Source organism: Apteryx mantelli, chromosome 4 (assembly GCF_036417845.1).
Source record: "Apteryx mantelli isolate bAptMan1 chromosome 4, bAptMan1.hap1, whole genome shotgun sequence".
Taxonomy (NCBI): domain Eukaryota; kingdom Metazoa; phylum Chordata; class Aves; order Apterygiformes; family Apterygidae; genus Apteryx; species Apteryx mantelli.
In genome coordinates this window covers 67,237,034-67,264,845 of record NC_089981.1, presented here as the reverse complement: position 1 = coordinate 67,264,845, position 27,812 = coordinate 67,237,034, and the positions used below count along the sequence as shown (strand labels likewise).

The following is a 27,812-nucleotide window of genomic DNA, read 5'->3' as shown; positions in this document are numbered from 1 at the left end:
ATTTTCAGTCTCTCCCTAAACCGATCCACAATATCCTTTGTCAAGAAGTTCAGTAACTCTGCTACTCCAAGGTGCTCATGACTTTATAGATCTTAATCGTATCCTCTGTCATCTTCTTTCCAGACTGAGGAGTTCCAGTTTACTTAGTCATTCCTTAGCAGTAAGCAGCCCTTGATTCTCATTGCTACCCTGCTCTGAAATTTTTCTAGTTCTATTATATCTTTTCTGTTGTGGAGATCAGAACTGCACATACTATTCAAGATGCAGAGAAGCCATGGATTTATACAGTGATATAATAATTGCCTGCTTTATGTTCTGTTCCTTTTTCAATATTGTCTATCTTTTGGTTTGCTTTTTTGATCTCTAGGAAGCATGAGCTGATGTTTTCATGGAACCATCTATCATACCGCTAGGATTTCATTCCTGAATTGTGGTTGTCAGCTCAGAGTGCATCTTTTAAGATGTGAATTCTTCTGGTTTTGACATGTGTATCACTTTACATTTATCTGCATTGAATTTTACCTGCCAATCATTCAGTCTTAAGGAGTCTTTCTACAGTTCTTCATAGCCATCTGTTATTCTTACTGCTCTGAATAACAATATTATTGCAAACTTTGTCACTTGTTCACTGCTTTTTCCAGGTCCCTCATGCAGATACATCTGAGCACCTACAGCTGCGAAAAAGCTTTCCTTGCATCCTAAAGCTTCATGTATGAGAGAAGCACAATTACAGGCAGTAGCAAGGTGTACAGATAGTGAAACCAGCTGAGTTTTCTAGGATGGGGAGAGTATCTCAAGACTTACTGATATCTGAGCACTTTGACAGTTTTCAGCAATAAGAATTGTCCCTTACATAGTTTTTCAAGGAGATGGCAAGGATCCATATATGACAATTAGTAAACTTTTTCTTCAGTGATGAGAATTACTGAACTATAAGCAACATAAATTTTGGCAAATATGGCATGAGGGACATTCACTGGAAGGGGAGGACTAGTGGGAAGGATCCTCTCTGATTGCATATGAGCAGATTCATTTAGTTAATGTGAGAGTTCCTGCAGCAGAGTCTTTCTAATGCAAAAAAAACCCAAACATATTGCTACTATGCAAGTATATTCTCATGAAGTATCCAATCCGTAGTCATTATAACGGTCACATGCACATTAGGTTTAGGAAGGAGGGTGGGAAAAATCAGATATCAGATTTAGTCTTTTGAAGGGAATTTTGTGGCTGTTAGGTGATTCTTCTGATTATCTTGGATGTAACTAATGGCGATTTTGGAATTCAAGAGGTCTGCAGTGCTACTGTTTCTTTCCATCCTTGCTGCACTGTCTGAGATGGTCTTTTAGGACATCCCTTTCCTAGCTAGTGGGGAGAGGAGGGAGGAACCTCTACCAAATAGACTGACTCATGGTCAATCTTTTTTGCTATGGACAGCAGTGAAGCTGAATGCAGGAGAAATAGCTTAACTTTTTTTATAGAAAAAATATTTTAAAACCTTCAGAAAAACTCACTAAGCCTCTTACAATTTCCAGCAAAACATTTTATTCCAATACTTGCATTATTTCTAAAGTATTCTAGAGCAAAAAATGTACTGAATGCCAGAAATAATACATCTTGCTGAGTTAGACTTAAAATAGCAAGTATTACATCAGGGTATGTGCAAGACAAAAAATGGCAGAAGGGACTGACCAGAGCAGAAATCCATGACAGGATACAAACATTTACAACAAGTAAAAATCTAGCAAATAAATTATTTAAAATCTATTGCCTGGATATTTCCCATGGCTTTTAAATATTTTTCACCAAGTTAAACACAAGAAGGAATATGCAAGTCATAAAACAAATTTTGTTCATAAACGCAATAACACAGAACCCTTTTAATGGAAAAAAGTATATGCAAGGATTGGAGAGAATGAAAACTAGTTCAATAACGTGGAAATATACCATCCATTAGTAACAGCAAATAACTGTATTAATTTAAAAGCATACTACGATCAGTCCCATGTATCACACCTTTCCAATATCCTGATAGTTTCCCTGGAACAAATTTTCTATCACGTTGAAGATAAAAGGAAAATTGAAATAAGTGATCTTCTGGTATTTTTAAAAGTACTTTTAAAATAAATGTTGATTTCATCTTCCCTTTCTTTCTGAAAAAGAATATGATTCAAAGCCTCCCCCACCACTGGTACACTAGCACATTTAAAATCTGTAGCAAAAACATACAGTATGTCCATTGGAACTTGATTATCTTAGCTGCTGATGAGATACTGAATAAAGGCTCTCAGAAAAGTATATATGGATAACTTTTTTCTCCCCTTCTATCGTTATTCCAGTGTCAGAAAGATAACAGAGATCCCTTGGCAGGGATGTTTTTGCAGCTTGCTGTAACTGGCTAAATATGGTCCCGTTAGATACGGTCAGAGCATTCTCAGTGTATGGTTCTAAGTGTGTTTTCCCTAGGAAATTTTTTTAATCTGCACGCTTAAGCTGCCTTTAGGTTTCTAATTAATGCCAGGTGAGCCCAGGTCACAAAAGAAAAGGTCATAAATTATTTGCATGGTATTTCAGCAGTTTTGATTTGAAAATCATTTGAAAATTAAATGAAAATGGAAATGCATGCCTCCTCCCCCTAACTTAAGCAACTAAATTAATTTGTAACGCAATACTGCTGGTTATTAATGGAGATAATAATGACAGAATCTTTGTTTTTTATGAAACCATGTTACAGAGTTAGTGAATCTAGGTCCCTGTGTCTTCTCACTTATGCAGCCTTTATTTATAATCAGGAATATGGAATCAAATTGTGTTTGAATTGAAGTATGTGTATGGAATTTGGAATCATGCAATTACAAGCTGTAATAGTTTACAGTTTGAAGGGCTCTATGTGTTTTCATAGTGCTAACTTTCTCAATAAAAGATCTTGTCTGTTTGATTACTATTCCTCAAAGACTATAATTTGGAAAAAAAAAATTAAAAATGGCATAGGTTTTGTAAAATGAAGTTTAAAATGCCTACCTGAAGGCATACATTCACTCAGTACTCTCCCTTCTCATGTTAGGCCTTCCAAATAGATGGGCCAAATGTCAGTAGGCAATCTTGGTATCAGCCCTACAGAACTGGTCTCTACAGCTGGCTTAGGACAGGGTCTGATCCTACTCTCAAGACCAGGCCAGGCAGTCAGGACATGCAGATGCTAACACACAAGCTGGTGCAGAGTAGCTCTTATGCTGAATCCTGATGTCTCCAGGAGATGTAGAGAGCCAGGCCTGAGCTCATTTGTTCACAGTATGTGAATGAAACGAGCACAGCCAAGCTTGTTCGTGGTCTTGTCCAATCTACTACTAGGTATCACAGAAGACTGCTTTATTGCTTTGCTGTAGCAAGGGACTGTGGGATGTTCCTTGTATCTAAGCTAACATTTCCTTATGCACCATGTGGAGGCTATGTGCCTAAACTGCAGGCAGCTATGACCAAACAAAACCTAGTAGTGTGGTTTATGTAGCTGTACTTCACATGTTACTGTAGGCATTACAAAAGTCAGATACAGAGCTCACCGCGTGCTGGAGAGACATTTTTAAATCATGTTGGAGGAGCTGGCAGTTAGCCTTCAGTCCAATCATTGAAGGGCATGAAGTAACCTGAAGGCAGGATCCAGGATCCACTCCCTTTGTGTAAGTGTAGATGTGAGGCAGCTCAACATAGCAAGTGCTAAGAGGGAAAGTCATTCTTGCCCTGTCAGAGGTGTAGGTAGGAATAGTGGTAGTGGGAAGAAAGGAGTAGTTAGGCAGTGTTCAGATTGCAAAGTAATAAGCACATTCAGATTAGACAGCAACACAATCAGGCATAAGAATAGATAAGTGAGAGAAAATTTAGTAAAATGTTTTAACTTTCAAAAAAGTAAAAAAATAAATAAATACAGGCATCATTAATTTGACTGGGTAGGTTGGTCTTCAAAACAAATTCAAACTACACCATCTCCTAAGCAGGATTATAGAAAAGTGACAAAATGTGATAGTAAGGAATTTTCACAACACGGAGACAAAAGCCCTAATGTTTGTCTCCAGTTGTCTTATGAATTGCAGCAAAATCAACATTTGCCATTTACTGCTATAGAGGGAATATGAAGAGGCTTCTTTCCCCACTTCACCCAACTAAACCAAAAGCTGCAAATAAAGACTGGCTTCATTTTAAGTGAGGATGGGAGAAGCAGAAGGAACCTGTTCAATTTTAGGCTCCGGTGGAAGTTTTTAGTTTGCTATTAGAAAAACAATTGAACCTTTTGACACAAGGTAGTTGAAATTTGAGAGTTTCAAACTTTAATATTATTTTTAACTAATCTGATTTTACTTATAAAGCTACGTATTGTTTTTTGATCGCACAAGTACCCCCAAGTTTTATGCTTGGTCTCCTGCTTCCTTTAATATGTTAGCTGATGGTATATTTCGTATTTGCTGAGTCTATTTGTATCTGTTAATTTTTCTATTTACATAGAGCTTTCACATCCACTTCCAGTATTATCATCAGAGTAGTATCTTTTGACCTGCATGGATAGGGCTGTTAACCAAGAGGTTCAAGTGAATGACTCATCCAAAAGAAAACCACTCAGAAGGTACTTCAAGCATCACAAATGGTAGATTAGGGGAAAAGGATAAGAAAAAATGATATCTTCTCCTCAGATTTCTTGTGTTGCACAACCACCTGTTGACCAGATTGTGGTCGTCATAATTTCAGATGTTATAGCTCAGTTTGCTTGCATTCTTCTACAAGAATTTGATCTTGCATTGTCATAGTAGGGAGGTAATCATTGACTGGGTCTTGAATGCTTGTAAGAATCTGACCTATCCCTCGGCTGATTCTCTGCCCGTAGGAGCCACTGCTGTTTTTGGTTGAGACTGTTTGACCTCTGTAGACTTGAGCCTGATGCTCACATATACCAAACTTGCTTAGCAGGATAAATACATCTCTTCGGAAAGCTTTGGTGAAAATAGCATAAAGAAATGGGTTGGCACAAGAATTGAGTGGGTAGAAGAGTACCAGCAAGATCTTGGAATTGGTGACAGTTATCAAGGGTTTGCTCATAATGGCTGATAATGCATGGAAAGAGATAGGAGCCATGCACAGAAAGTCAGTAAAAATCAACACAGCCATCCTTTTGGCAATTTTGGTGTCTTTGTCCCCTGACTTGTACTGAGGATTTCGCACAGTGATATAGATTTTTATGTAGCAGGCACAAATAATGACAAAAGCAATAATGTTACATATTAAAACAAAGACAATATAGGCTTCAGCCACTGGTGTTTCAGTGTCCATAGGCAAGCAGATACTGACTTTACTGTAGCTGCTGACTCCAACCAGTGGCAAAAGGGCGAGAAGAAAGCACGAGAGCCAACCTCCCAGCATGATAGCCAAGGCATGTCGGAGGCGGATCTTTCGATCTGGGTGCATGGCAAAAGTGATGGCATACCAGCGCTCTAGGGTGATTACAGTGAGCGTGTATACAGAAAGTTCACTAGCAAAGACTGTGAAAAAGCCAGCTGTGTTACAACCAGGCCCTGTCTGCCACTCTATGGCATGATTATAGTACTCTGACCTGGTGTAGAGATCCACAGAAGCAATCAAGAGAAGGTATAAGCCCATGCAAAAATCAGCAAAGGCCAAGTTACACATCAGAAATCGTGGTACAGTCAATTTGTAATGGCTGGTCAGAAGGATGAAAAGGACAAAAATGTTACCTAGTATGGCCAGCAGGTTCACAAACCACACCACAATCCTTAGAAATTGGTACCCCATTATATCCTCACAGGGGTTAAACTCATCAGGCTCTGGAGTGCATATTATATCTTCATTGCCTCCACAGACAGGGTAGTCGTAATGGTTGTCAAAGGCCTGGACATCTTCCATTTGAGGGTTCTTGAGCTCTTGGCCAAACCCAATGTTTCCTTCCCCGTGCTCTTCAAAAAAAACATAATAATGGGAATTTTCATGAAAATTCCTGAACTTGGTGCTTTTGTCGTACACAGTGTCAGTGTGATCAGTATATTCTTCTGCATAATCTTTGTAAAACGGACCTCTGAGAGCTTTGACTGATCTTCTCTTAAGAAAGCTGTGACTGCCAGTCTGGTTACACGTCAGATATTCCAGAATTCTGAAAGAGTATAGAGTGAAATCACATTTACAATTCCACTAGAATAGAGTGGGTAGATAAAGGAAACGCTTAAAATCACAATGTGAAAGAAAATTTAGCTATAACAACATTATCAAATACATTTCTATTAATGAAAAGAGAATATAGTGAACAATAAGCTTGAGAGTTTCTGGGATCGAACATCCCAGCAGACTTAAGTCCCAGAAGAGTTTCTTTTTTTAACCTATCTTTTTGCTTTCTCAGTTGCTATCAGGTATCCCCAGTGGTAATGCAGCTTGTCACCATCCATAATCCCTCTTCCTTCCTAGGGGTCTACGCTCTTAACGGGCCACAAGACTTCTAAGATAATACACAAAGCGTTGTTTTCCTTTTTACTCACAAATCAGTTTCTCCCAGAACTCTGGTCATTTTCATTTCTCTCCTGTGTATTTCCTCTAGTATCTTTAAAACTCACTAATAACATAGTACTTGGGAATTGTGTACCTCCATGGTGTGATGCACTTGTGTTTGTAGTCCCAGATTGTTTGTATTTTTTACTAGAAAATATCTTGTAAATTGGCATCAAATTTTTTGATCATTGTCATCTACTGTCACGTAATCCTTAGCATGTCTCATTTCCAGGTGTGCACAATTCCAGATGGCATACAATTCAGGCTGTTTGAGAAATTTTTCATCTCCAGTAATAAGGACAAGCACATACTTGGTTCTTTCTGTCATTAGATCAATTAGGTTCTTTCCGTACATTCTTCCTGCCAGATTTTGAATCTCTCTAGTTTTCTTTGGTTTAGTTGTCTATCTGCACTTTCCTAATCCACTGTAATTGTGAATTGTGAATGTTATTGCTATGTGAATTTTGTATAATTCATGTACTTTACATAGCATATTTTTAATATACTATGCATTCAGACCTCAAATACTGCAATATTGAAGATTGATGCTGCCTTCCTACATCAGGGACTGAACAAGAATTCATAGCCCTAAACCGTATAAAACTTTGAAGAAATTTGCATTGGATTCATATTTGAATTCTGCAGTAACATTGTGCTAGTAAACACAGTAAGTTTGTGTGTTGTTGTTGTTGTTACAGCAGATGAATTGCTCTGTTGCATCAGGACATCTACACTTGTATTTTTTCTCTTTAATAGCTGTCAGCACTTCTTCTGAAGGGAATCAGGAAATCCTGCAGAAATGGAATCAGAAATAATCTGTCCACAGGGTTATTATAGAATGATCCATTCTCAGCATTTCATTTAGAAGACATCTGAAACATGAGGTTATGTCCCCTCCAAAACTTCTTTTTCCAGTCCTTACTATAATATGTTCTGGTTGTTCTTTTTTCTTTTTGATTCTTCTTATTTCTGGGCTCAGCAAAAGAAAGAGCTGTAGCAAAAGGTCCTACAAATTCTATGCTATATCAAAAATTCTTTCTTCTATCAGTTTGAAATTGTAATATCTCGGCTTCAAAGAATGTCCTCTATATTTAGAAAGCATGTCCACAAAAGTCCAATTATATGTAATTTTATGTTAATATTAAAATATTGCCTTTTACTTATGTAATTTAAAATTGAATGCAAGTTACTGAAACTCACCCACTGTTTTTTTTCCAGTTCTTGAAAGCACAACAATGACTTGGGTAGGACAGATCAGCTCGCATTAGCTGAAGAAATATCTTTACAGCTGGTAATTTCTTTAATGTCCATGTATTTTTGGCCATCAGTTCTTTAAGGCTTTCCAATCCTTTGGCTGGAAGGTTAGCAATGACTGTTCTGGAGACATCCCTAGGTAAAGGAAGAAACAAACTTCAGAACATCAAATGACTGTACTGAAACTTTTCAGACTGTAACAGTAATGTAGGGGTTTCATAGAATTCTACAGCAAAGATCAAATCCAGAGAAGGTGCAGAGAGGATTTAGCAAGCTACATGAATATATTCCACTTCTGAAGCACAAAAGTAGATATAGTATATTCTTATGGAATTGAGTAAATTCTAATTTGACACCATGAACTCATTCATCCACTTAATTCACAGGCTCTGATACTATTAATGTTTTAGCATATATATAATTTTATGTACATGAACATTTCCATACCCTTCAGTGGGAATACTATGCATACAGTTAAGTACCTCCTAAAATCTTTGCAACATTATACTGAAAATTTATCATACCATGGCACTTTGCTAGGATGCATTCAAATTTGAGTAGGATATGAAATCCTCCTGTGACTTCCCTGGTTTTTAAAGCCTCATATCTTTAATGTCTCATAGTGCAAAATATGGATGATAAATAACAAGATTTTTAAATGAGGCCTTTAAAGCCAACCATATACAAATGCATATGCAAAAACAAAGAATTAAAAATTCTTGAAAGTAACTACTGCTTCCATTGGAAGAGCTATTTTCCTTCAGGCTTCCTTAGAGTCACCTGTTGGGCCACTTCAAGGGAAAGCATTCTAGTTGCTAAAACAATGTTCTTCATAAACTGAAATTAAAATCATACTTAATTTTTATTAGATTGCAAAATAAGACAGCATCGTTTTATTCAGTTGTCACATTTTGAGTGTTTTAGTAGCAAAGAGTCAGCTTATTCTATTGCTTTTGTGATTCAAAAAAACTATGCACTGAATCCCCACAGATCTCATGGAGAGTAGTTGACCATTTACCATACATTGTCTTTAAAAGACAATGAAAACAACATGAAAAACAACATGGAAAAATGCTTATTTCCACTGTCCAGGAATCAACAATATCCTGCTAGTTCCCCTCCTCCCCTCAAAAAAATAAACCAGAGCTTGGATCCTTACAATGAATTATACAAACAGGGCTAGCACATTCCTCATAGCAAAAGAGCATAGAAGAATCCAGGGGAGGAGCAAGGAGGGAAAGAGCAATGGTATTTTCTATCAAAATATGTTGCAGCATGACTGGAGTGCCTTGCAAACTGCTTTGGAATCAGTAGGTCTGTGTGCATAGCTTTGCACAATAAAGGTTATGCCCAAATGTTACACATATGTGTTCACACCCTTGCTCTTTATTCTTTATTATGGCTTTACCAGTTTCTACTATATGGAAGTCAGACTTTAAATGTGTCTTAGTCCATTCTGAAATGATCAGAAAATTTAGTGTTACATTCACCACTTTCTATTTCTCTGGTACTGAGTCCAACTCAGCTGGTATATTACACAGTTTGTTGGGGAGGTGAATTTCCTTTAGAACAGCCAGGTGAGGATCATCTGGTCCTGCTAGGGTGTTCCACTCATTTTGTTGCTTTGTCCTAAAACCTGTTCTGCTGATGCTTAAGTTGAGATGGATCCTCAGAATTATACTCTGCAAAGAAATTGACCTATAGAAAAGGTTCTAGTGTAGGAACATTGTTGAGTGCTTTCATAGTGAGCACCCATGCTAATAAATAATCCAGTTCTTTTCTATGCATTGTTTTCCAAGAGTGCTGCTCTTGTCTCTCTGTGAGTCTAACCCACTCTGGCTGGTTTCTTGCATCTAAAAATTTTTACTTATTTTATGCTTTAAACAAATTGCTTCTAAAACTGTTATTTTGCTCTGCCTTATTTTTTATCTTTTGATTTGCCAAAATTTATTTTTAAATTGAGTTAGATATTATTTCCACTTTCTGAAGGAGGGCTTTTTACTTCTGATAGCTTGTTTGCCATCATACATATCTGAATATGTCACAATGAGTTGATTTTAACCACATCAAATTCTTCTTTGTTCTTCTACAGTCCTTTTTGATAGATAGTAAGTGTTTTCTGTAAAGCTATATATGGGTCTTAAAAGAGTCTGAATGCTGCCTGCTAGCAGTTTATCTTTTACAGAATCACAGAATGGTTGAGGTTGGATCTAGACATCAACTAGTTCAGCCTTCCTGCTCAAAGCTGGGTCAACTAGAGCAGGTTGCTCAGGGCTGCGTCCAGTTGTGTTTTGAATATCTCCAAGGATGGAGACTCCACAAAATCTCCAGCAACCTGTTCCCTCACAGTAAAAAAGTTTTTCTTGTGTTGAAATGGAATTTCTGGTCTTTCAGTTTGTGCCCATTGCTTTTTGTCCTGTTACTGGACACCACTGAGAAGAGTCTGGCTCTGTCTTCCTTACCTCGCCAGGTACTTCTACGCATTGATACAATCCCCCAAGCCTTCTTTTCTCCAGGCTGAACAGTCCCAGCTCTCTTAGCCTGTCCTTATATGACAGATGCTTCAATCCTTTAATCATCTTAGTGGCCCTTAGCTGCTCCTTTTTGTTTTTTCACTAATTTCCTCATTTTTATAGAGCTATCCTTCTGAAGCAAATTGTCTTGGTGAACTAGATCTTGGACCAGATCTTACCAAGACAAAGCTGGCCTTTCAGCAACCCCCAAAGGTCTCCATCAAGCGCTCATGGTAGTAGCAGTCTACCTGCAGGAAGGGAACATGGTTAAATGCCATATGATGGGAGTTGCTAAGGCTTTGGGGGAGGGAAGTGACAACTCACAAACCTTTTGGAGTTCTTTGAAGATGATCTGGAACAAGCATATGGAGAAAGATGATCCTGTTGGTACAGTGAACCTGGATTTCTGTAAAGCCTTGCAAAGGCAGATATCAAGGGCTATTAAGGTAACTGAGTTGTTATTTGACAAGGGGAATGGCTCTCATCGATTAATAACAAAATAAAAGAGTGAGAGAAAAGACTGGGAAGAGATGGTAAGTTTTCATACCAGAGGAAGAATGGAAAATGGACTTGTATCAGAGCATACACATCATTGCAGTGGAGGTCCACAGAGGCTAGACTGGCACTGGTACTACTGAAATATTCATAAAAAGTCTGGAAAGACAAGGAGAGTGGAAGCAACCAAGCTTGCTTCTGATACAAAATAATTCAGGGCAGTGAAAGCTAAAACTGACTGTGAAAAGAAGTGGAAGGATCCCCCAATGCTAAGTGACTGAGTGGTATAATAGTAGACATGATTCATTATTGATGAATGTAAAGGAGTGTGCTTAGGAAAAGCAATCTTAACTGTACATGGATGACACTGGGTTTAATCTACCTAGTACTCTGGAAAGGTCTTGGAGTCATCTCTGCAAATGTCAGATCAGTGCTGTTCAGTAATGTCGAAGGGAAATAAATAGAACAGAAAAACTTCATAAATCTAATATAGCTACCTCTTAAATACTATATGCAGCTCCTTTTGTCTCATCTTAACAACACGTAAATAAAGTAGATGAGCACAGAACAGTACAGCAAGAACGATTAGAAGTATCAAGTAGTTTCTATACGAAGTAATAAGGAATAGATACAGACTTTACTGTTAGGAAAAGCTAAGACTGGAAAGAGTAGAAGACTATAGATATGTACAGTGTAAAGAAGGTGATTAGGAATGATTATTCACTGTTTCTTGCAAGATGAGGTATGTGGCACCTCAAAATGTGAGGCAGAACATTGAAAAGAAGGTATAATCTTTTCACAAAATGCAAAATTAAATCATGAAACTTGGTGCCATAATTCATTGTGCAGTCCAAATAGCAAGGTAACAAGAAGGACAATATCCTGTTTTGTTTTGATTTTATTCACAATTGTGTCACATTCCCTTAGCAACCAACTGAGTCAGGAGAAACTCCCTGGGGGACAGGGGCTTCTGCATTGTGAGCGCTGGGCAGAGAGGAGCCTCTCTGGGGCCCTGTGTGCGCAGAGGTGGGAGCTGCAGCTCATGGAGAGCTGCGAGGAGCGGGGAGCAGCCAGCCCAGGCCTCAGAAGTGGCAGAAACAGTTCCCCAGAGACCACAGGGAAATTTGCAAAGTCAAAGTGCTTTGCAAGTCAAAGTGCTATTGAATAATGTTATAAAGTCTAAAAGTAAAGATCTGCCCTGTGAGAACAAAGGGCTTGGAGGAATTAGTTGTAAGCCTAAGTCATTTCTGTTCTATCTTACCTAATCCTTTTGAGTATATATATGTGTGTGTGTGTGTATGGGTGTGTATTTAAATAGTTAGGTATTGCAGTTTTTATTATAACAAAATCTGCTGCTTAAATTTGGGAACTTGGAGAGAAGATCTAGGCACAGCCATCTTGAAGTTCTTGTGACTCAGGATTAATCCTATCACAGGTGGGTTGGTCCCACAAATAAGCCACATTAAACACGGTGGCTCAGAAGTTTGGAAGTTTCCCAAATCCCCAGTTTGGGAAGCCCCTAAACTACTGCTCTGCTACTAAAACTACTGGCACCTTGTCTGCCACAGTGTATCATGTCTTATCTTCTGTCTGCACCTCCAGTATTGCAACTGCAGGACCCTCCTGGGAGCTTGGTGTCAGCTTGTTCCCTGAGGAGGAAAACTTCTCAGTCACCAGGGCTGGATGGTTTTCGCACAAAAGTTCTGAAGGAACTCAATGAGGAAATAGTTGGATTAGTAACAGCAGTACATAACCTCCAGCTTAGCACTGCTGTAGAGTCCCAGCCCAGGAAGGTAGCAAATGAGCCACCAATTCTTAAAAAGTTGGGGAGAACAATGGAAGCGCAGGCCTGTCAGTCTGAAAAATTGGCCTTTTCTTAGAAACTCTAATAAAAAGTACAATCAGTGAAGATATGGCTTAATATGATATATATGGGGGGAGTCAGCATGCAAAGGGCTTTTTAAAGAGACATCCTTGTGAATAAGGACTCCCTGACTCACAGAGCCTCCTGGGATTTCCACACAGCCTCTGACAATGCCCTGCCAAAGGCTGGCATGGAAACCAGGCAGCCATGCTTTTTGTGGAGCTCAAATGTTCAAAATTATGGTAAAGTACAGACAAAATTCACTTCCAGCTCAGACCCGGACCAGGGTTTATCATTTAAGTAGTTGTAGTAGAGAGCTAGCTCAGGTACTAAAAGTTGTCTGTCTGTAGTAGCCTCAAGCTCTACACTGTGGAGCATAGAATTAACCAAAATGTGCTCAACCAATTTTAAAATTGTGCCTTGTTAGCTGTTTTGTTTTTCCTCCTACGGTTTCTTATAAGTCCCATATGACATTTCTAGGCTTTTGCTTACCTTACTTGAAATTTGCAAATTAGATTGAATGTTGTAGAGATACTGCAGAGCTTCAGATGAACATGGGAATAAAACATGGCTTATGATTTAAGAGACACGGTGTTTCCTGAACCAAATGTGTATACCACACAAGAGTTAAATAGAAATTTAGCTGTTCAGTTGTGATTTTTTTTCTGAATTACTATTTTCTCATCTAATTCTTTGTTGTTTTTATGAAGTCAGAAATTCAGAACTAGATATAAAGGACAATAGCTTTTATCAATAACCTTTTTTACATCCAGAAGCATACAATTGTAGTATGAAATCAAGTAATAATGAGAATTTAAAAAGCAGGTAATTGAGAAAATGAGATTGAATGCATAGTAGTAAAACTGGGAAATTTTACCTAATCACACTCAGATTTCTGAGTATTGAAATACTGCAATAGTTAAAAAGTATGAAATGTATAACAGATGAGCTTAGACTAGAGATATTACTTATACTATGGATATTATTTCTATCTACAGAAAGTTTCTTTACAGCTTGTGAATCTACATTGTTTGATTAGCAGATTGCAGAGTGTCCCTGTAGCTTGAAGACTCGCTTGTGCCCAACAGCAGAAACAGAAGGAACCTCCTGAGGTAGGACTGTTTCTTGGATAGGGAAATGAAGCTTTAGAGGGCACTTCTGCTTTTTAAAGATAATGGCCCACCTGTATCTTGTGTGCCATCTTAGCTGACACTTTGAATTCAGTCTGTATGTTTTGGCAAAGCTAATTGAATAATAAACCTGATTATATTTTTGTTGTACTCTGCTGAGCTTGTGTTCTAGGCAGCAGCTCTTGTTGATACATTTAGTAAATTAGATCCACTGAATCTCTGAATCCTACCTAAGATTTCATTATTAGGTGAAGAGCTGTCATTATACCGCTAAATTATTCCTCCAAAGGGAAGAATCCACATATACATCTACATATATCTGAAGATAGAGCAGTGACAGAGGGCTCGGAATATTGGCATGTGTTCTCCTTTCCGCAGGGATCACACTTTCCCCTTTTTCTGTTCTTGCAAACTGCAACTTTATGAAAAAATGTACCCAGCTTTTTAATATCTGCTTAAATATATGCATCTAACTAGCTGGCCTGAGAGCATGCCCAAACTCACACAATATGCATAACCAAGAATAAATTTTTGTAGTTAAATCCTTTCCATTGCTTTTCTTTAAAGTGAAAATGGAAGGAAACTGCCCTCTCATGGCTGACCCAAGGTCAGGCTTTCAGCCTTTAAACTGCTGTTGCTGCTGAAATCCTAATCTGGAAAAAACAATATATGATAGACCTGTGTGGCAGATGTTCCATCAACCATTCCGTCATATCTTACTTCAAGAGTACATACAGGAAACTCCAGAGAGGATGAGCAATGCCAGGTTGGTAGGGAGGCAAGACAGATTCTCTTTTTTTGAGCTCCATAAATATTTTTCTTTTTTTGCATACTAGTCCCTTTCTAGATAATGCCTTTCATTGCCCTAGCAAAAGGAATAATACCTATCTTCTGGCAATGTTTTTCCACAGGGTAATTTTTAACATGGAAGACTATTGTAAATGAGCTTTCTTCCTGCAGAAGATCCAGTGTCCACAAATTCCCATGCTAGGTAAGAACAACTAGATGTCAAAACCAAAAATGACTTAACAAATTATTTACTATCTAAACCAAGTCATTTACACTTTCTGAGGGGCACAGGGAAGGGCCACAGCTGTCAGACTTCTCAGATCATTTTGCAAGTTAACAGATTTTCGTCTATCTATAATTAACTCATTAATGCTAGTCTTTGTGATTAATGCTAGTCTACTGTAGTAGGGTGTATGTAATTAAGCACCCACTGCAAGCACATTTCTGTCTCCTGTGGGAGATATTACCAGCCATTGGTATGACACAATGATAAATAATAGGATTCCCCCCAATTTGCACTCACTATGACTTAGCCACCTTAAAGTAGTGCATATGTGGAAGTGCCAAAAGCTATTTTATTCCTGTTTAAATGGTTCTAGTCCCCCAAGATCAACTAAGAGATCTACTGAATTGTTCTTGGAAGACACCTTGCTTTGTAACAAACTCTTCATACATTGCACATGTGGAATAATTCCTGATTATCCATGGGTAATAGAAGTCTCTGAAATTGCTATTAAAAATACATTAAAATTTAAAAATTAATATTGTATTGCACCCTTCCTAAGATTTTAACTTTATAGTACTTGCAAGTCAAAAGATCATGAAGTGAAATAGTTTGATTTTTTAAGCCACTATTTATTTACTGCTACATTTACTACTGCTTGCATGCTTTTAATACCTTCTGCCTTTGAGAAACAATACTTCTCTGTAATGTATGTAGTACCATATCCCTCTTTAATTTTAAATATTACTATGGATATTGTCAACCATGCAGGTATATCATTCTATTGGGAGATGGATAACTGGCTGTTTGTATTGCAAATGTAAAACACATCCTGAGATCATGAGGATCAATGCCAGGTGGGCTAGCACATAATTCAAGTCATCTGAGAAATCTAGCTTGAAAACGCAGGGTGAGAAGGAAGGGAGAAGGAAGTTCTTTAGTTGTGTATGAATTCAGTTACATAACTTGGCCCCTAAACCAAGAGTTTTCATGCAGCTCACACACCTCTCAAAGCTAGCCCCTCCAGAGTGGGCTTACCTTGGTAACATTGCACAGCAAAGCATTGGCCCACAAACCTTTTCAGCATCTCATTACCTATACACCTCTCTAGCATAGTAACTACACTGGTGCACTAAATGCCCCCATTAACTGCAAGAGTCAACATCTCTGCTGCTGCAATCTTTCAGCTCCTTTAGACTTTAGATCCTGAGCTAGTCTTCTGTCTTTTGCCATCCCTAGGAAGGAGTTTTTTGTCCATTATGTCCTTCCCAGAGGGAAGATGTGCAGTGAGCCATGTGAGACCCCAAACATAACAGGACAGCGCAACACTAGTGTGAGGCTATATATTTATTGCGACTAAGTAATATCAAAATGGAAACATGGTATCCAGATAAAGTTATGTCAACTGAAAAATGTGTTACTTGCTAGGTACAAAATGAGAGAGGGCTTCTGTGGTGCCATGTGTAGTATTAAAAAAAAGGGCTTATCGGACAAATACTAATGAAAAAATTGCTTACTCAGCACAAACACTGCCTCAGTCACAGCTGTGCCCTTCAGTGCATGGGTGAGTGGCCTGAGCTCTCCCAGAAGGCAAAAGCAGTGGAAATGAAGGTGATCCAGCCAGAAAGGAGGAAGAGGAATGATGGCTCTTCCTGGGGGAAAACCACAAGGGCACCCTGAGCAGGAGGTTTAACAGCCCCTTAGTGATTTTTTTCAGGTTTCTCTCCTGATCTGTTGCCTTCTGCTTCCAGAACACTCTTTTCTGCTCTGCCTAGATGGCCAGTTCTTCTCCTGGCATTGGTTGGAGCCTGGATTGTGCTTTACTTGGTCAGAACATGTAACTTTTAAGACACTGTCAAGAAGCACTGCCTTCTCACTGTTGTCTCAGGATCTGGCCACTCATTGCAAAACTGAAGTTTAATCCTCAGATGTTTCTGTCACAGAAAAACGGTTAGTCCTTGATGGTATCTGGGGAGACACACTGCAATATGCTGTTGCCTTCACCTATTCTTCTCATACACCTGCATCCTGAGGTCTTTGCAGCTTCAAATGAACAAGCCTGGACTAGATTCCTTCCTTTGCAGGCTACCTGGAGAGAAGAGCTGGATGGAACGGCCCACCGGCTGGCAGTCAGAGCCACCAAACTTAGAGTGAGAGTTGTGACACAGGGTTGTCCCTACTGACCTGTGCAGTCCTGCAGCAGCTTTTTGCAAAAGGAAGGGGATTGAACAAAGTGAGTGAGGGGGAGAAGAGCTGGCTCTTGTGTCCTTGTGAGGACGACTGTGGGATTGGTGCTTTCTGACTCTGTTTTTCTGAGCTGTGCTAAAGGGGGGTAGCTGGTGATGCATCAGGTACATTAGGCACACTTTAGGAATCAGACAAAATGTCACCTCTGTGTCCTAGGAGTGGTTTGGCATGATTTGTTTTTGGAACGACTCTGATTATTATGGGTTGCCCTGCCAATGTCCAATTACTTAATATACCTGCTTCAGAAGTATGACTGCATGCATGGTCTGTGCTTACCTCTTCCCTCAAGCTGGTGAAAGGAAAACTTGATACTTACTGGAGCTGACCCCATTCACAAGGGCTCTGGTAATAACTCCAGTACAGCTTGTGGTAGAGAGTGGTGTGGCCCTGGAAAATGGGTCAAATCTTCCTCTTCACCCAAGGCAAGGTGATTGAGATGTTTTAAGGAGAAGACAGGCTACAGTCCCTACAGAGGCCTCATAATGCATCTAACTTCAGATGCAGGAGGGCAGAGAGAACCAGAGATTTGATGATGACCTTGCCATTGAAGGTCTGCTGCAGCTTTGCATAGCAGGGGCACCGGTCGTCTTAGTATAAATTGGTTATGACCAAGGCAACTTCCAGTCTGCTGTAGGCTCCTATGTAGCTGGTAGCCAGCCTGATTTTCTGGAGTTGGCTGGATTCTGGGAGAAAAATCTTGTCTTCTGCACCTTTGATTATTACAGCTAGCTACTAGGACTCCTTCTGTGAACAACACACCATTATTCTGGTGGAAAGATGCTGTTCTCCTGAAGAGCAGAAAGTGAAACTCTTATGCAGAGTGAGCAGCGAGGGTAATGCTCCTCTGCTGGCACCATCTCGTTTTACAGCAGTGTGTCTGAAGGAAGGAATCTCGCTTTTCAGCACCTCAGTTCTCCATGAGAGGGTCTACACACTACCTTACATAACAGATGGACTCATTTCAGAATACTTGCTTCTTCTTAAAGTTACTTGTGTCATTTTGCATTTATAAAAAATAGGAACATCAAAACTTGCCATTCCTAGTTATAGTGGAGAGTTCATTGGAGGACCATAAAATTAGACTGGAAGCCCAGAAGTAACTTCATTCTGTCTAAAATTTCTTTTTCATATCTGTTTCCATTTTCTTTGCATGTGTGCTACTACAGTCCTTAGTTTGTATTGCAGTTATGCTACAGTTGTACAGTCATGTGATGGGTTGTAGTACAGAGAGGGTCTTTCAGGAGTAAAATTGAGAGGAACAAAATTTTTAATATAAAATACAAACATTTTTTAATTCATTTCCCTATACCACAGTTTATGTTGCTGACATTATTTTCTGTAAACATGCCATTCCCACCCTTGCTGCTCTACTGTTGATAATGGTCTGAAAGAAAGTGCAGCCTAAATTAGTATCATTTTTAAAGCTTTCTCTACTTCGTTTTCTCTTACTCACAGGAAAGTTGGTCCACTGCGCACTCCCACAAATGCATCTTCATTGATAACTTTCAAGTATTTGTTCTTGTGCAGATAGCTACAGAAACAAAAAAAACCCCAAAACACACCATTATTTGGCAAGTTATCCATACGTTAAGGGAAAAGGTCTTCAGCTTACTTGCCTAAATAGATTTGCAAAAGTAATAAGTGTAGGGCCACCCTATCCCAACAACATACTGAAACATTCTTTATTTTCTATGTACCCAATAAACAACTGTTGTGGAACAGGAAAAAAATACAGATTTGTCATTTTGAAAATAAATCAAATTCTCTCTGAAAAAAAAAACCAAAATAAATTATCAAAATAAATTTTCTCTGCTGCAAATTCTCCTTTTGTCTGTTATACCCATAAAGACCTGCATGCATGCTCTATTTTCAGTAAATATGTGTGAGGATGAAGTGAAATAGACTGCTTTGCTTTCATCAGAATGAAATATGGGGGATTACATGACATTTACAGAAACAGAATGAACTATCATGAAACTAATTTGCTCTTTGAGTTTGATAATATAATTCTAATTGCTTTAAAGTCTCCCCAGGCAAGTGGAGACTCCCATATACAGGTCAACAATTAAGAATGAAGTTTCTTTACAAGATGAGGGAGGGAGAGAGAAGGAAGTGGATAAACCTGAAGGAAGTAATACCACAAAACTAATGTCCATAAAAATAACAATTTGCAATACTGGGACAACCATGAACAATTTCCCCAGTAGCCAACATCCTCCTGAAATATGTAATGTTGTAAAATTCTCCTATCCTTATACATGATCAAAATAATCAAGGACCAGCTTTAATTACCATCACTTGGGAAACTGAAATATAAGAAAGAATGTGGAGTTGGGAAGTAGGGAATTTACAGAGTCAGGGTTTAAAGTGAAAGACTAAAGACAAGCCATGCAATGCTTTCTGAACACTCAAAAGATTAATATAACTGAAGTGGAATAATAAACTTTAAATTCAATTCTGTGTTTTTAGATTACATTTAAAAGTGATTGACCTAGAATAAATCTTGACTTTTAGTTGGATTCCTAGCTTGAGAGAGGCTAGCTGTTTCTATCTTTTCTGTCTGACTTTTCTTCTCAATAGCCTAAGATATAGTTTGTCCAGTTTGTGGAAAGACTTGGGAGAAATAACTGATTTCAATAATTCCACAATTACAGGTGGACAAAGAGAAAGAATAAATTTTAAAAACCCACAGGAGCAGTAGGAGAACAGGCATCCTACTTTTTCTGCCAGAGCATCAGTCATATTGGACTTAGGGCACTGAGCACTTGTTATGATAGTCTGTAGAGAAAAGATGCACGCAGAATTTGCTGAAATGGAAAAATATGCATTACCTTTATGCATATGGTGCCAGCTTGTGTGTGTTACTTACTCACAGTTGATATAGAGTTAAATTTAAAATTTGATTTTATAATGATTGTCCAGATAGAAAGTGCTTCACAAACCTAACAGGCATGTTAACTTACCTGAAGAGGTGAGCTGTGCCTATTGTGCTGGTTAGGGGAAAAGCTACATATCCTATCAAACCTTTCTAAATTCTAGTCTCTGTAACAAAAACACCATTTGAGATGGTGATTGTGGAGATAATGCAATCATTTGAGAAAAGTGCAGAAGGTCACCATTTTATCTCTGTGCTGGAAGAGTCTTTAAAATTCAGATAGGTGAACTGGGGCTTAGCTGCAAAATGTCTAAGAATGTCAGAACAATTGTTTCTGACAAAAGAGGAAAAAATCAAGTAAAGATTCTAATCCTATCCCAGTTGAAGTAAATGGCAGGTTTTCCATTAACTTATTGTAAACAAGCTTATATTGATCACCATAGTGAGAAATGAGAAGAAGCAAATGTGTTGTAGCTGGATTATACAACACAGTCTCAGGGAGCAATGCCAGGATAACATTTCTGGCATGTTATTCACTGGACATTACCCATGCCTAAAGCTTTGCTTCTCACAGAGAAAAATAGCTTGCTTTATCTCCTTATTTGTTGTTGTTTGAAATAAGCTTTGATTCTTTAAAAAATATATGGCATATTAGTATCATCTTACATTTGTGCTTTCTGAGAATAATTCAGACCTTCACATTCTGTCAATGACAACTTTGTCACTAGGTCTGTTTTGAGCTATTGCTTCAGTTTGCTATTTTCCTCAAGATTTTCTGTCTGCAAGTCCAATACAAAAATCAAAAACAGAGCAAGAGCTAAGAATGAGTCCAAGATTTCAACATCTGCATTGTAGTTTTGAAGGACAAGTAAACCTGCCTGACCTAAAAAAAAAATCTGTTCTAATCACTAGACAATATTATACAACCATATAATTGCTTGTCCAGTTTTGAAATACTTTCTGCTGACATTTGAACACCATCGTGAGTGAGAAACCTGGAATATAGTAGTTCACATATGCGATAAATATCTTCAAACTTACAAATAGAAACAGCCAGCTAGAGACTTATGGGAAGTTCATAACCATGTGTTAGGAAGGAGGGGCTACACTGTTAGCTGCCAGTTTTAAGCAGATGAGTCAGGCCTATCAGAATGTACAATTTCCTGACACTAATTGATTTCAGTTGTTTAAGCCCTTTTATTTTGATAGGTACCTCTTTTAACTGTAAAGAAAGACTTTCTTTGGTAAATACTCATTTGACAAAGAAAGTTTATGTATAGCTAGCATAGCTCCTTCTGAGAGTGGCTTTAATCCTGCTTTTATTGATAGTTAAATGGTATAGAGTGTCATTTAAATACAGTGCAGAAAAGAAAACAAAAACAGTGGTACCCACATGTCTAAACAAATTTTAGGAGTCTAAGAAATCACAGGGGTGAAGTGGAATATTTATCCTAAGTGGGGTATGATAGAATAACAGTCCTTTTGGAAAATTGGTGGAAGGCAGGCAAATAGAGAGAACCCCAGACTAATACTGGCATGCAAAGTGTACAGGAAATACAGAGTAGGCCATGCTGATGGTGTCATAGTGCTATAAGCAAAAGAAGGCTTTTCATGAAATCAAATCGATAAGCTAGCCTTGTCAATGAATAATACGGAGTCCCTACGAACTCAAGTTCCAGGGGTAAGTAGGAAAAATATTCAGTTCTGGTCCACCTCAAGAGAAGAGAAGAGAAAAAGCATAATAGAACAGTAAAAGTTTCAGAAATGGATAACAAGGATGGTTTAAAAAAAAACAGCCCGTGGTTCGGTTTCATGCAAGGAAAAACTAAGTACACTAGGGCTCTTCAGCCTGGAAAAGGGACAACTAAAAGAGCATATGATAGAGGTCTACAAAATCTTAAGTGATCTAGTGCCAGGTAAGGATCAGTTGTTCATTGCCTCTTCTATTTCAAGAGTGAGGGGACATCCAATGAAGCTGGCAGGGGACAGGTTCAGAGTGAACACAAAGAGATGGTTCTTCACACAACCTGTAGTTAAGCTGTGGAAGCTCCAATATCCTTGTTTATCTTAATAATACTTTTTCTCTGAGCTGATGTTGATAGTAAAGAAAAGAACTAAGTCAGCCAGAAGAAACTGCAAAACTCTCCTGCTCAAACCCTCTACTCACATTCTTGTTTTTCTAACAAGATTATGACTGACCCAGCCAAGCACTTTTGTTGTCTGGGGATCCCCTCTGATCTCCCCTTTCTCTGCTTCCATGAATTCAATTCAGAGTGTAAGTAGTCTTCCTTTATATTTTTTCCAAAACTGAGTCCATTCAGAGACTGTGTAAAAGATTTCTACTTCTCTTCTTTCATAGTCCAAGGTCATTCATGCCATCCCCCTTACTATAGCTGGACACACCTTTTTCAGGTTTTTTTTTTAGTCGGATTATTTCACTGCTAAAGTTTATTGCAGTCTCACAACCAATTTTATCAGCACAGGAAGTGAGGCCTTTGGCATGAGATAAGAATGAACAGCCAGGTAAAGGAAGAGGGAGTTCTTTCAACATTTTCCCCCAAAGGATCCTTTATAGAAGAACTCTTCTTGACATCTAAGTAGGTTACAAACCTAGTAAAATTATTGAGGTTCCTATTAAGAATGCCTCATTGGCTAAGTTATGTATTAATTGATAGTATCTGCTTTCTTTCATCTTCTGATTTTAAAGTAAGCCAGTGGAGCTTAATAAATGAGGAAAAAAAAGAATATGATAGTCACACATTTAAGTATCACCATTAAAACATTAAATGGGCTCTGGACATGTAACATGTTACTCTATTTATATATCCTGTTGGATCATGAAATGAAGTTAAAGAAAAGGAAGAGAGAACAGGCAAAAGAGATGCACTGGTAAGTGAGCAATATTGAGGATTCATATGCTTCTACTACATCATTGTTTATCTTGACTGTGAACTCGGCCAACCATTATAAATGATCCCTGTTAGTGTATACTGAAGTAAATAGATTCTTTGGGGGTTTATTTTTGTAATTAGATTTTGAGATTGTACACTTTCCATTTCAGTAATTTAGACAGCTCTGTAAAAGCACATCTGAAATATATTTATGAATTGGCTGGAAATATTTTTTAAAAATCTTCTTTCCACACCAACTTCCTTGCAGAAATAAACATTGCTACAGGAGCAGCACTTTGCAGAAGTCTGATGGAGTGAGGCAGTTCACACTGGATATTAATGATGCATTAGAATAGGGAATTTACATTTCAGAGGAACACTGTTCAGTTAAAATATCATTCGTACCCTCATTCATGTTCTTTTACTTCCCTGTCTTTATAAAGCAGGAGTAAAACATATACATTGCTATCAGAGTTTGCTGTAAAACATGGACGCTTGTTGGCTGAGAAGATTTAATGGGGAGCACTATTACTTAATGTGGTACAGTAATGGAAAACATTAGAGCACATATCTGCGTGGATCATTTTCGCTCTCTTGAATGATACAGGTCTTTCAATACTGCAAGAGTGATTGAAAGGCACACTGCATGGTAGAAGATATCCTCTGAGATTCCCAACATTGATTATGATTAATAGATGGAACATAAGGCCTCTGAATGATTAATCAAAAATGAATTTTTCTTTTCCTTTTTCTGCTTGTCTTCCTCCTTGAGGTCATAATTTAAACCCCCTTAAAATTTCTTTCTTTCACTCTCTTCCTCTTTTTTTCCTTCTTTTTTGTGAAGTCCAAAGGGTCTTGGATCAGACCCAGAGGGAATAGGTACATTCTTCACTGCACAGTGTTGGATAAACAGGAGTTTAATTTAGAATGTCAGATTACAGAAAATAAAATATTTGCCTTTTGCATTAACTTAATGTTGCTGCTAGAAACAACAAATCTCCAAGCTTTCACTTAAGAAAATTGTATCTTGTCTTGGCATATATATGGTAAACAAACTACTTCAGAAAATCAGCTTAGAAATTGCAATATAGTTTATCAAACAGATTGCCACTGATGTTCTGCTACCTAATTTGCCTTGTAAATCTGGAGTGGTGCTTTGCTCCAGGTAAATGTCATATGATTTAATTAGGAGAAAACTGTCATAATGAACCATTTTTACTACTGGTGAAAGAAGCCCTGAAGGTAAGCATGTTTTTAGTTCTTTTTTTTATTTACATAACTAGGACATCATAGCCAGTCTCTGGGAAGCTTCACTTAAACAATACTAATTATGGGCTTTTTCTAAGAGAAAGTAAACAGTATCTGCAGAACCTGGTATGTGTTTTCCGCTTCTCTACTTTTACCCAGTCCAATAAAGCAGATGTTTAGGGCTCCATGTTAAACTACATTTTTGCTTGATTCTTTAATAACAAGAAAAATTCCAATGAGGTTAGAAGTAATAGTACTTGCACACTAGCAGAGAAACAAAAAGAAAAATTCATGCAAAATCATCTCAAAACTGTGTTTCATCAAAATGTAAAAAAAGAAATATAAGAGCTGAGCACAGTTCATATATTGGCTCAGCCTTAGAAAAATATTAAGTATTGCGTATGCAGCTGAGAAGGATTCTGTCAAGATACAGGATCCCATTCACCTAATTTTGTATCTTGTGATTTCTGTGGGCACTAGTACAAATACTATGTCATCATGAAATACTTCCTGTCTCATATGAAAGTTCAGTGTAACTGAACTAATGTGAGTGAAATAAGAGCTATTCCAAATCTTTAATTAAACTTGAACCTTTTCAAAATTCAGGAAGTCTGTCCACCTGTTAAGGGAAAAAAGGCAGTTTGAAAGGATTAAGAGCATGTGAAGAATACTATTGTTATGGAATTCAAACACTTTTTAAAATAAAGAAGTACTGAAAATAATCATATGTATCCTAATGCACCTCTCTGGTTAATTTAGGCGTTCATGATGAAGAAATCTCTTTCTCATGAGACCTCCTGCCAGACTCTTCAGTCAAGCCGTGTCTACAGGAGCTGAATATACTTTGACAAAGTGGAACCTCTACAGTCTTTTGAGATTTGTCCTTTGCAAATGATTGATACAGATTATTATGCGTATGGTGTAAAAAGATCATTCACGCACTACGTAGTAGTTTCCCAGAAACTACTACAAAAGAAGGTAAGGGACAAAATGGAATCATTGCTTCATGCTTTTGGCATGTCCATCTCATTTCCAGTGCAAATGACTGGTTCTTCTCAACTGCTCCCAACACCTTATACCACTCTTCTTTTCTGCAGGGAAGAGATTTCTGTAAAAGGGCTGCTAGCATTATCTTTATTACACTTATTAAAATAATCTGTCTTGTAAATACAGCAGGATAATTATTTCTGAAATTGTCTTAGAAATACTAATGATCAAAATAAATTTTATTTACAGATGTAGCTTCAAGCCAGAAAGTTAATCAAAATTTACTGGACTTACCTGCCATGATTTTATTTCTAAGACATAAAATGTATATCAAATCAAAGCACACTGAAAAAGTCATTAAAAAGCCCATATTGTTATTGTTGACTCAAATTAATATCCTTTCTTTAATCCTTAAAAATAATTAGAATAGTGTATGTATTTGAGAGCCTCAAACAGGCGTAAAGTATTCATCATAGATTTTTTTTTCTGAAAGAAGGGAATGATCTGCTACTTACACAGCATCCAGATTTGTCCCATTAAAAGCATGGCCTTGGATGCTGGTAAAACCATTATTGTACAGTTTGCTGCAAGCAAAAAAAAAAAAAAAAAAATTAGTTTATTTTGGGATGCTTCAATAACTAAACACCTAACATCTTATGTATCATTTTTCTTGGCAACAGCACACTTATGGATAGTTAATTTCAATCTCTTGAAGAAGCGGCAATTATAGTGCAAGGTCAAACAGATGCCCAGCAGCATTCTTGAGTGTAGCTGAATCAAGAATACCGTGTGGCAGGTGTGCTATCTTTTACTTCTTTCTACAACAAAGATAGAACAAGACTAAAACACTTTCCCATAACTTTCTCACCCTCAAGCTAAATCAAGGAAACAAAATCCTACCAAGACTGATTAAGGAAGGCTAAAGGAAATAATACATAACAAAATAAGTGTGGTTTTAATGTAAGGCCTGGCTGAATTTGTAAATTCTTTCTCTTTGCTCAGTTCTCACTTTCCTATCTCATTATAGTCATTTTCTCTCCCTTCCCCTCCATCCTTTCCTGAGGCTCACACTGCATTTGACTTGCATAATTGAACTGAATTTAACTTTTTTTTCACCTCAAATCTGTCTCCTCTGCCCCTTGCCACCCGTTAGTAGGTGCCACTTAGGCTGCAAAAAAATATTTGAAGCAGTTCTAAGCATGCTGTAGCTTAATAGAAGTAGAACTCTGCAAATTTTTCTGTTGGATTTTCTCCAATATAACTGTCCACTGTCATTGTGATCATACTATCTTCTGTTATTTTTTCTTTTAAAAATGCTTAGCACAGACCAGTTTAATGAAAAGCAGAAGGCCTGATTCAAATCACTGTCAAAGTAAAGGATTTATGTAACCTATATTATGGATAATGCTTGCCTATGATGTTTCTCTATTACAAACTACTAAAGAGTAGGACTGAGTTACTTTTAATGTGTTGTCATACGCTTGACAGGCCAAGGCAATGTGATTGCCTTCTGACTTAAACTGGGAGAACTTACAGAGTAAGAGATTCGTTACAGAGCCCATGGAAAGCATTTGCAGGCACTGAAGTCATGAAAGGATTATCTGCAATTTCACTGAAAAAGGAAACAAAAAATCACAGTCAAACATCTGCATAACAGAGCAGATTCTCTAGTTTTATTATTAAATGTTCTCTGCCTAGATAATCAATATAAGTGTAAAGTAATTTGTTTAGTTATACCTAGTCCTAAAGCTGTACATGGGAAGGTTAAGAATCAAGAACCTTCTAGCATTCAAGAAGTAAGCTTGTGCAGTAGATGAGTTTTATAGTCTGGGTAAGGTGTGCCTAACTTGTGTGATTCTAGTGATTAACAGCACACACTGTTCCCTTTTCTTATAGGCTAAAGAATCAGGAAGACAAATAATGCTGCAATGTCAACTGAGTTAGCCCAAATTAATTTAAAACTGAAATCCTGTTCTTTAGTTGAGCTCAGATAAAAGCTCACAAGCTCACAAATAGATACCTTATGCAAGACAGAGACATTTCATTTTACAGAACTGCATCTAGCACAAAGGAAATAAAAAAATTACTATGTGATCTAATCTAATGATTCTTCTCAGCTCTTGCCCAAATGAGTGTTTCATTGTCTGCCATTTCTTGAATAGTTTTAATTCCCACTCTGCAATCTCCCGAAAGTCTTTTTTATGCTCAGAGCATAATACTCAGCCAATACTGAGCTTTCTAAAGATGTGATGATAAATGATTGCTCTCAGGATCAGTTCTCCTGCTCTTGAATTTCCTGTGCTCAGGGTGGGGTCAGAAGAAAGAAGGCAAAGATAGCTATCTGAGATCAAGATTCACGACATAGTAGATTCAGCTAATGGACAGTAGTATCAGGTGCTCACCCTGCCAGCACAAATTTGTTGGAGAAATTTTGGCAGGCTGGCTGTATGTCAGAACACGTCTTGCCTGACACTCTATTCTAATTCCATGTTACTTCAGGCATTGCCCAGCCAGTATAGAGTCTAAATAAAAGCAAAAGGCCAATAGAAGTCCTGTATCATGAGCTTTGGCTAATTCAAGAGAAATGTGATTGTGTCCATGTCTCATCCAGATCAAATTTATAGTGCTAGATAACCCAGCATTTCCCAGCTTTGGTATCAATGGTTATTGAACTATCTTGAGGAAAAGTGTTTTGGCAGACTTATTTGATACTTTTCTTTAAAATGGAAGCCTTCACTATAGGGTTTCTTGTGGTCTGA

At 37.8% G+C, this 27,812-nt stretch overlaps 1 protein-coding gene across 1 annotated transcript in view; it reads right to left on the bottom strand.

Annotated features, from left to right (window-relative positions):
• Window positions 1-4,737: 4,737 nt before the first annotated feature.
• TSHR (thyroid stimulating hormone receptor) overlaps window positions 4,738-27,812 on the bottom strand; it is a 67,034-nt gene continuing 43,959 nt past the window's right edge. Inside the window, exons 6-10 of the mRNA XM_013940978.2 lie at window positions 26,588-26,665; window positions 25,569-25,637; window positions 18,506-18,583; window positions 7,738-7,926; window positions 4,738-6,148 (exon numbers count right to left, since the gene is read on the bottom strand). Of these exons, the coding sequence (XP_013796432.2) occupies window positions 4,738-6,148; window positions 7,738-7,926; window positions 18,506-18,583; window positions 25,569-25,637; window positions 26,588-26,665 (1,825 nt within the window). The remainder of the gene's footprint in view (window positions 6,149-7,737; window positions 7,927-18,505; window positions 18,584-25,568; window positions 25,638-26,587; window positions 26,666-27,812) is intronic.